The following is a 10600-nucleotide window of genomic DNA, read 5'->3' as shown; positions in this document are numbered from 1 at the left end:
GTAATTTATAATATATATATATATATATATATATATATATATATATATATATATATTTAAATAACATTAAAAATTATTAAATAATTTTATTATATATATATATATATATATTATTATTAAATAACATTTAAAATGATTATATATATATAATTTTAAATGTTATCAATCATTTAATAGTGAATGGAGAGTGAACAAACGGAGTGAAGGCCATGTCTGTATAACAGGAGGTAACTAACAATTTTAAATATTTAAATAAACATGTATTATTCAAAATATAATTCATATTTTAAATTATTTTAATGAATATTTTTTAAATATAATGGATGAAAATATTAAATACAATTCATATTTTAGATATTTTAAATCGAATTTATTGACAATTTTTGTTTAATTTAATTCAAATTAAATTTTCATTTGAAAATATTAAATATTTTTAATCATTTAATAGTGCATGGAGAGTGAGAAGGAGCACAAACGGAGTGAAGGTCATGTCTGTATAATGGGAGGTAGCTAACCATTTTAAATATTTAAATAAAAATATATTCTTCAAAATATAATTAATATTTTAAAGAATATTTTTTTAAATATAGCGGATGGATATATTAAATATACGTAATATTTTAAATGTTAGCATTAAAATTTTGAACATTTTTGTTTAATTCAAATTAAATGTTTATTTTAAAATATTAAATATTACTAATCATTAAATAGTGAATGTAGAGTGAACATGAAGCGTGAGAAGGAGCACAAAGGCCTGGCCTGTATTAAGTAAGCGCACGTCTGTATAACAGGAGGTAATCTGTATTTGGAGGTAAACCTGATCTGCCAGTCATGATCATCCTCTCACCTCTCGGCTAAGTGCCAGGGCAGAGCAGGTGTTATTCTTTCCCACAGGGCACGCTGTGGCTCAGAGCTCAGCCTCAATCAATGTTACTGTCTAGCTCATGCCAGTGTCGTGACCTTTGATTGCCGTCACAGGACAGAAGGAATCATCTAATATATACAGTAGCACTCATTTCCAAATAGATTAATGAATGAAATATCACAGACAGCAGCATTGTAGCGTATCCCTATTCTTGAATACCGATTCCCACACTCATTCTAACACGGTGCTTACACTTGTATCTACTGGTTTATAGGGATCTCTTTCAGTGCTGTTCTGTTCTATAATTGATTAATACTTAATGAAAAATATATTTTTAAAAATGTTATCATATTTTAATGAAAAAATTAAATACTTTTTGTTCTCCATGTCCAATCGAGATGGTTGCTACACAAACCAGTAGAGACAGGAGTAAATGAGCATCCTACAAGGTCGAAAGGCTGAAATCAATGCAAACCTAGTATAGGACTAAAATATTACAAAAGCTACCAAAACGTTGAATTATAAATGGGCAAAATTGATGTGTACGGTGGAAAAATCAATGTTTCTTTTGCAGAATTTGCAAGAACATAAATATCTTTAGGTTATCAGATTATCCTTTAAAAGCCCATTTATGAATCAATGTAGTCATTTTATGGCCATTTTACCTAGATACTTACCAGAGTAGCTTCTGAGCAGATTTTTGGTAGTTCATGTCATAATCCAAAAGTTCTCATAGCACTGGTGTTAGTCTGGTGACTTTGAACTACAACACAATACTAGTTTGGGCAACCACTTTATTGGAAATTGAGTTTTTGTTGTCTTGAGATTTATACAAATTAAAATTTTTGTAAAAATAATATCTTAAAGAACAGAACATATAGATGTATATTGCACAAGAGCCCCTTATAACCCTATAAGAGCGGTTCAAGTAAATTATGAAGAATTATGAAGAAAAATGATCAGTTAGGAATGGTCATTATTGTAGTCTTTAATGCACATGAAGACCAGTCTAGATTGAGTATTTTTCTGTATCTTAAAAGAGATTGCATTCACCCTGACTCATTCACAAATAAGCCACAAAATCAGCTACAATATCTCTTTGAATTGCTTTTATTACAAAGAATTAATTGAGCTGTTAATTTCAAAATCAACTAAAGTGCTTTGTCATTGTTGTAACACTCTAATAAACAACAGTTGGAGACTGATTACATTCAAGGACATGTGTCTCACCCAAGAACAATTCAAAATCATTAGGCTGCCTAACCAACTAAAAGCAGATTTAGAGAAACACAACTAGACAGCAAGTCCCTGAGGTATTTTTTATTTATTTTTTGGCATGCTCTCTGTGTTTTTGGTCGTTTAATTCAACAAGATTGTGAAATTGGTTCCTCTGTGTTTTACACAAATAAGAAAAACAAGATTATTTACAGATATACAGTTTTAGCATTTGATACGAGCACATATTAATGTTAGTGCGCACTGAGATCCTGAGAAACCAAAATTTGCTCAGAGCAATAAGGCAACATTCACACTATCAAGAATAAAACAACTAACGAAAAAATGTTGCAGGTTGTAAGCGTTCAACTTTGGTTAATGCTGGTTAGAGAGCTCATTGATCAGCAGTTATTAAAGACAGTTTTTGATCAGTAAGATCAGAAGTGGGAAGTTATTAGACAAAAGTGCAGCATTTAGTGCCAAAAAGTGATTAATTATGCTTTTTCAAGTTTGGATATAGATGTACCGGTATTGAGGCTAATGTCTTCTGTTCTCTCTCAGTCACTTGACTAGAAGCCTCGGGGTTTGGCGAGTCACTTGGTTCAGAGAATTGCCTCTAGTTGAAAAAACATGATATTACAAAATATAATCTGAATAAAAACAACAACACTTAGTTGTGAAACTGTTATATGATTGGCCAGGAGGCGGTCTGAAAGTTTCATGTTTTTAGCACTTTTGTACACGTTGTATATGAGTGGTGCAGAGTGGAAGTGGAGTGTTTTTTTCTTGGATGAGTACTGGGTTTTTTGAAAGTTGAAGCATATAAGTTTTCTCTTGTATTAGGATTGTTTGGGGCAGGTTTTCTCTCCAGTGAGCGTGGAGTGACTGGAGAGCACAAAATGAAAAAAAAGGGAGTCAAGCTGGAACAGAGTGATTATGTATCACTTTGAACAGGGAGGAAAAATCGCTCCACTCATATGCAATTCAAGTTTATGTTGCATGGTGACATGTAAAGCTTGATGGTTTGGTTTATTCTGGAGCAATTTTTGCTGGCAGAGAAAAAAATATAACAAACTGGTGAAATTTTGTCTAAAAAATGAAGATACTCAATTTTTACTTCTTGTATATAGAACTGTTTTGATCATAGTTGTGATTACATGCGGCCTGACGTCTACGGTTGAACTATAGCCGAGCTGATATTCAGTACTACACCGCTCTTGCTCGTTTGAGATTGCTTAATTGTTTTGAAATGGCCATACAGGGTTTCATTCTGTGTTCTTCTTTCTAAATTGAAATGTAAGGTAAACACAGTTCAGAGGAAAACATTTGAAGTGACAAAATAAGTATCCTTGTGCAAAATGTACAGAAATGTAATTCACTTTTCTGTCAGTCACCCAACCCCTTTATACAAAGGCTTTATAGAAAAATGTATATTACAATTTCTAACAACACTGTTTTCAGATGCCATCTGTCAAATACCTGCAGACAAATGACACACTTTATCTATTAAGTTTTACCAGCATGCACTGAGATACAAATGAAAAAAAGGAAAGCTAACAACAAATGGAGGATAGAAAGGCGTGCAGCAAGATAAAGTCAAAGACAAAAGTGTGTTTACCTACCAGTTCAAGAAACGTGTTCTCCAGTGATTTGTACTCGGGGGAACTCTTGTTGAAAAGATCCTCCGAAAACATCATATTAGTCACACGTAAACTAAAAAACACCACTAACTCTTTGGCCTGGTTAGAAGCCATCATTGAAGGAGTGGTAACATAACCTAGAGGACGAGCCGAGGATTGGGGATTCTCGTCGACCTCTGAAGGGAATCCTCTCCCAGAGTCCAGAGTATCGTCCTCCTCATCAGCCTGTTCAACATCTCTGTCAATATCTGTACTACCTTCATGTGGGGGAGGTGAAACTATCCAGAGAGTCTGTCCCTCTTCATCCAGGAAATTGTCCGGGGTCAGGTGTGAAATGAGGTCTTCTGTGGGCGTTAGCTCAGAGGAAATTGCTGCAGGGAGATTTGGTTCTGGAGTTGTAAGTCCAAGTGGGGGCACCTTTTGATGGAGTGTGTCTACGGTGGCACCGACAGATGGAGACTCCATATGGTCACTAAGGTCAATTGAAGTGGGCGACTCAACTGGACCTTTAGGGTATGAAGGAAGACCTTCGGTAGAGGTCTCTAAAGGTTCAGATGAGCCAATTGTGACATCTTCAAGAAATATAGCATCTTGTGCTCGTTTTGTAGGGGTTAGGGTTGTCAAGATTGATGATGTTGCCTCTGCAGAAGTGGCCTCTGGTGTTATATCAAAATTAATTTCAGGTTGAGTTGAAGAAGATGCTTTTGCTACTTCAAAAGACTCCAAGTCCAGTGGTGCAGCTGTGGCAACAATTTCATTTCCCACATCCTCTTTCACTTCTGACCACTTTGATAGGTAATCTACTGAAGTGGTTCTTGGCAAACCTTGAAAACAAAAAAACGGTTTCAGAGAGTGTCTTTGAAAATGCATCTAATGCGAAATTACAATTAATTCTTTAATTTTTTTAGGCTGCCTAACTTAAGTGTCTTAGTTTGGAAGCAAGTGCTCTTGTACATTACTCACTACAAATATGAAAGATTTACCTTCGTTTGTTGAAGTGCCTTCAGTGGTTAGACTTGTCGTTTTTGAACCCTCAAGATGGAAGTTGTTCATTAGCTCAGTGGTTACTGGTTGCGTGGGAACGTGGGATGATATATCAGGAAAATTCTGTATAGCACCTCTTTCTGTCCTATCAGGGCCCAGATCTCCAAAAGAGATGCCCATACTCCCAGAAGGTGTTATAATGTCCTCCGAGTCCACCTTTGTGGACCGTGTACTCATTTCCCCAGGTAAAAACCTTGATTCTTTGCTGATTTCAGTACTGGATCTCATGTTCTCCTCGCCTGCTGTTAAAGAGGGCGAATCAGGTAAGGTTAAATATTTGCAGTCTGTCTAGGGCTCTTATATTGATTGTATTGATTTTGTGTACCTGGTTCGAAAATAAGGGAAAGCACGTCCACAGGAAGTGATGTGTCCTCACTTAGTGCCTTCACCACCATGCCCTTTAGGACTCCCTCTATGCCATATTCATCAGTGGAGTCTGTGTCACCTATGGCCCGTGTCCCATCAGTCTCAAACACTACAGCATAGCTTGCTGCAGCACCTTCAGGGCTGACCGATGTTATGAAGGGAATTAATTGGTTTGCATGACGTTTGCCTGGACTTGTATTAACCTGATTGTCTGTCTTATCCCTCATGTTCTCTTTGGGGCTGAAGGACCCCAAGGCCATTTTAATACCTCAAAATCATACTTATCATTGGCCTGTCAGGTTAATACTTAATGACTTTTTCAAATCTTATGAGAATTGATTGGTGTACATATTGTAGAGATTCACTTTTGGCAGCTGTCTAATTGGAAGCTAAATAATATAGGTTTATTTTGAAATTAATTTTCACATGCACAGGATTTGTGACCTTTGGGAATGTAAAGCCATTGTTAAAAGTACACGAGGGTTAATTATTACAGTTTTCCCAAAAGCTACTATCATAAGATCATAAGGTAGTAAACAAGCATGTTGTGTTACACAGTCTACAGTACAAGAAAGCATAATCATACAGTAATTGAAACACAGTTGTTCTGAACGCAATTTGCCAAGTATTTCTTCAAATACTTACCCCAAGTTGCCCCTGTGATAGAATTACCCATCCAAAAATACAATTTTCAAGTTCAATAGACTGTAATATCTTGGTGAATCCCACAGTTCCAGCATCAACTTACCGAAATCCCAGCACCCGAATCTCTTTAAACCCTGGAAGTTTGTCGAACACATGCAGCATCTGCAAAAGTGTAAATTAAAATATTATAGACATATTTGTAATATCTTTATTTCAATAACTACATAATTAAACCAATTATGCACAGTTGGTTACATAACCTCATATTTTGGATTGTCCAACATGCTGACACGCTGTAAAATCATGTGCCACGGCTAATCTTATGCCGGCTTTTGTAGTTACCCAATTCTTGTTTGGCTTTCCTGTTTTTGATCTTTTACTGAAAGCTACTTTCAAACCTACTGTAGTAATTAGTTTTTTTTCTCCACTTTGAGATGTTCTCTAGAATGTTCTTAACACAAATGCATTTCATTACTTGTATTACAGTTATCACTCACTACCCCTTAAAAATGTATTTCTTTTATCAGGTTTCATAACCATGTTCCTGCTTATATTGCCAATGTTCCTGCTTCAATATTGCACCTTCTGTGAGCTCAACATCATCACACAGGCTCAGGTGAGATGTAATTTGTCTGTTAGTAGCTTGAAACAGCTTGTTCTGTGTAAAATGGCACATGTTTAATAGTTGATTTCACCTAACCTTCTCATGAAGATCGCGAGTAAAGTCTTCATATTGCAGGCTGCCTGGATCCCTCAGTAGTGCGGGGTCTACTATAGTCACACTGAACTCCACAATGTGCTCTACCAGCCTCTGAGGGACAACATCTGGTGCCCCAGTTTCCTATCAGATCAGAGAATAGTCAATTTGTTTGTTTCTAACTTCATTAGTATGTTAAGTGCATATTCTAAAAAGCATGAGTTAGTGGCCGTACGCTGTCAGATTCCATGATGAAAAGCTCTGCAGGACTCTTTGAACCTGAAGCATAAAAAGCCATCAATCAGTCACATTTTTATAAGATCAACCAGTATTTCTTTCTCATTCGGATGGTGAGGACTTACATTTCTCACCTGGTGCAGGTGTGAGAGCCCTAAAATTAATTGAAAACATGTCGAGAAGGGACGAATCAATCCGAGAATGATAAATGCAATAAAATTCATTGTCCCCGATAAAGGGGTTGACTGCATATAATGTTTGTGTGGCTCTAACACCCAAGCGTAATATGTCTGGGCACAGATCCCTCTTATTAAAGTGGATCAGGTCAGAGAGCAGTGTTTAGCTAGGCCACCAAATATGAACAAACTTTGTTTTTTAAAGGACAGGCTGAGATTTTCTCATCTCCCACTAGTCAGGTGACCTCATTCTAGATATTCTGCAGGGTTCAAGCCCAAAATGAAGACAAGTAACTCGCCATACCATGAATACTGAAACCAAGAAGCCCTTGAATTCAAGATCAACTTCGGGATTCTTACCTCTTCTGTTCATCTTGAGCTTTCACTCTCTGTAAATGATATAAACCTCTTTGAGAATTTACGAAAAAGCCTTTTTCAATTGAATAATATTGGCATATTTAGGCTGTATTGGCAAGACGAATGGACTAAATTGGCAACGGACACGAGCAGATACTCACACTGGCTACCATGTCAAGATGCTCCTGTGTGCTACTAAACTTTCGGGCCAGATCCTCCATGCAAAGTGAGTCTCTCTGACAGGCGTACACCCACTGCTGGTACTCCATGGTGTCAGGAACTCTGTCAAGAAAGATCCGGAAGGCCTCCCACACAGCTTCTTGACAAACTGTTAAATATCATGGCAATTATTTAGAAAAGGCCATTAGAGAATTGAAAGAGGACTAACAGCAAAGACCTGATAAAACATGCCGGAACACTTAAAATTAATTATCTGCACAACTGACAGAGGTGTAACATACTTAATAGTGTTTAGCATGCAGTCATTTGCTGCCATTATCTCATTTTGCCAACACGGTTATTATGGACATTTAATTAAGAGTATCTCTTAACTGCATCTGACAGCTAAATGTGCTTCACCTTTAGCTTGTTTGTACCAGTAATTTAAAATCATGCTTCATCTGCTTCAGTGTAAAAATGTTTTGTCAGGTAACACCAAAAAAGTGCCTCGTGGAATTATCTAAATTAATTGGTTTTATTCAAGCCAAAAATATTATTTAATATGACCGATGACACTTCATCCCAAAATGACAATGTTGTCATCATTTACTCTCTCTCACGTCATTCCAAACCCGTTTGACTTCATGTGGACTAATTTTATGATCCTTTTTGAAGTTTTGAGAGTTTCTGTCCACATTCATTGTAACTGCATGGCAAACGTGACTAGCAAATTATTTATAATTTCAAATTTTGTGTTCTACACAAGTCATAATAAGGGTCAGTAAATGATGACGGGATTTGAATGGTTTTCCCACTTTGTTTAGCTGCATTCACATTTATATTCAGGTCATTTTATACCATTCAAAAGTTTGGGGTCAATAATATGTATTTATTTATTTAATGTTGTTGAACATTAGTCTCTTATGCTCATATTTATTGCATAACTCACTTTATTGTCACTTTTGATCAGTTTAAAGCCTCCTTGCTGAATAAAGTATTAATTTAATAAAAAAACCTTTGAAAACATATTTATAAAGTTACAAATTAGATTAGATATTGAAAACAAAACTTTTAATTTCCATATTTGTATTATTTTTTAAACTTTTTTTTTTTGCCTTACCACATGTAGAAACATAGAAAAGTCCATACTATAAGACTCAAAAGTATACTACTTTTATCTATACTTGGCTCAGAGCCACTTCTTTTTTTGGCTTGGCATGATCCTTCATCTCTCAGAAGGCTTCGAATGATTGGGAAGCTAATTATGATTTATGAGGATCTGAGGTGTTATTGCCAAATTTGGCACTGATGCTCAAGGCTCCGTCCCTTGTGGTGTTTAGGGTAGATGTTGTCCTACCTCTTAGTTTGTAGTAGGCTTTATGGCTGGTGATGACCTCTGCTATGCTCTCCTGTGGACAGACTTTCACCCCCGTATTAAACAGCGCTGATCTCTTTGCTCGATGCGCATCTAGAGAAAGTGAATCTCTGCCATCTGTCAACTGTTTCATTGGCTGTGGAGTCTCCAGGAAGTGCCTGTACTTCACATTTCTGATCCTGAGAATCAAGTCGTCAGCAGTGAGTTCTGCAAATGTCACAACAACAGCGTGTGTTCATTGTTTCAGAAGAGCAGGATCAACTTTACCTGAGAAAAATAAGCCGATGGATCATATAATTACACTTCATGTAATTACTCTAGCTCAGAGACCATTTGAAACCCTTTAAGTCTATGATTAGTATGCTGAATGAACATTAATTGGATTAGGCCTAAGTCAAGCAGTCGGTTATAACACCATCCCGGCAGATGTTAAGCGCATTCACTAGATAAGAGTTAAAAAGGCCTCTGCTCTCCAGTTGTAGTAATAGTAATTGTGTTTGATTGAAATCACAGAATTTTTACATAAAGACCAAGCTGAAAAAGTCTTCAAGATTATTAAAATGAAAAAGTCCTGCTTCTAAATGTAGTCATTATATCGTTGTTTTCCATTTATTCAATATGTCATTCAATATTTTCATTTTCAGAATTCAACTCGATTTTATGTCAGCAATTAGGAAAGTTCAGCTGTTTTTTGTCCATATAATGACAATCAGTGGGGTCTAAAACAAAACCGATGTCGTCTCTCTCAGTCTGGCCCACTCAACACAAGTTTCTCAGCCCTCTGCCAGCTTTTGTGGCTGCCAAGCCGAAACGCTGTATTCTACTCCCCCTGTTTGGGACAGCAAGTTCTGCCCTTTCTCTGATCATGGGGCCAGTTCTGTGTACTGAGCTTGTGTTGTCGTACCCTTGTGGTGCATGTTAGTCCCTAGGCCTACTGCTTGAGCTGGGAAGAGGATTACACACACCCTGCTTATTAAATTTCACAGCCATAAATAAGTCTCCGCAGCTTAAAATCCATTCAAGACCTTCCACGGCGCTGGACCGTGCACGTTGAACTTCCATCTTTCAAGAGATAATGAGAATGGGCTGGTAGCCGTTTGTAACTAGCAGAAACACCTCTGGAAATGAGAATTTTAGTTATGTTTTACCTAGTTAGGGCTCTGAATTAAGCTGCTCATTTCGCTTATGGCCTAAAAAAAGAAAGAAAAAAAAACAACAACTCTCTTCTGCACTGCATCTTGAAGTGTGACTTTATATTTATATAGTGACATAAAATTCTAAAGAAAAACATTTAATGATCATAATTGTCATAAATGACTCGGACTACTAATACAACAACTTTTACTAATTTTATATATGTATATGTTAAATTTAAAAAAGCATCAAATGAAACTACAAACAGGGTAGTTTTTAATATGCTGTATTTGTAATATCTAGGTTGCAAAATATTAAAATTTATCATGGTAAACAGGTTTCCTACCAAAGGATTGTAGCCAAATATCGTTACTAATTTAAAGTCATCAAAAATTCTTTGTCACCATAAAATGTTTATTAAAGAATATTGTTATATCCCAATCAGAATTTTTTTTGTTGCTCAGCTGTATGTGCAAAAACATTAGTTAATATGAACCCTACAAACAATGTAAGCTTAGAATGTGTCTGGCATAAAAAAAAAAGTCATATGTACTGGCTAATACTAAGTTAACACTAAGTTTTATTTTAGTAAGAGTAACTGTAGTCACTACACTCTAAGAAAAGTTGCTAAATAGCACTAAAAGTGGTTCATTGGCTCGTAATCATAGAGGAACCACTTTAAATGCTATA

At 36.1% G+C, this 10600-nt stretch overlaps 1 protein-coding gene across 1 annotated transcript in view; it reads right to left on the bottom strand.

Moving 5' to 3' along the window:
* The window catches only part of impg1b (interphotoreceptor matrix proteoglycan 1b), a 21192-nt gene extending 11354 nt beyond the window's left edge, over positions 1–9838 (bottom strand). The window contains exons 1-12 of the mRNA XM_016284870.1: positions 9802–9838; positions 8759–8983; positions 7404–7570; positions 7246–7274; positions 6835–6863; positions 6708–6751; positions 6476–6616; positions 5879–5937; positions 5090–5271; positions 4704–5006; positions 3703–4544; positions 2607–2696 (exon numbers count right to left, since the gene is read on the bottom strand). Of these exons, the coding sequence (XP_016140356.1) occupies positions 2607–2696; positions 3703–4544; positions 4704–5006; positions 5090–5271; positions 5879–5937; positions 6476–6616; positions 6708–6751; positions 6835–6863; positions 7246–7274; positions 7404–7570; positions 8759–8983; positions 9802–9838 (2148 nt within the window). The remainder of the gene's footprint in view (positions 1–2606; positions 2697–3702; positions 4545–4703; positions 5007–5089; positions 5272–5878; positions 5938–6475; positions 6617–6707; positions 6752–6834; positions 6864–7245; positions 7275–7403; positions 7571–8758; positions 8984–9801) is intronic.
* Between the last annotated feature and the right edge of the window lie 762 nt (positions 9839–10600).

The sequence above is a fragment of the Sinocyclocheilus grahami genome, unplaced genomic scaffold, assembly GCF_001515645.1.
Source record: "Sinocyclocheilus grahami isolate Dianchi unplaced genomic scaffold, SAMN03320097.WGS_v1.1 scaffold189.1, whole genome shotgun sequence".
NCBI lineage: Eukaryota > Metazoa > Chordata > Actinopteri > Cypriniformes > Cyprinidae > Sinocyclocheilus > Sinocyclocheilus grahami.
The sequence above is the reverse complement of the archived record's forward strand: the minus strand, read 5'-3'. Positions and strand labels throughout refer to the sequence as shown.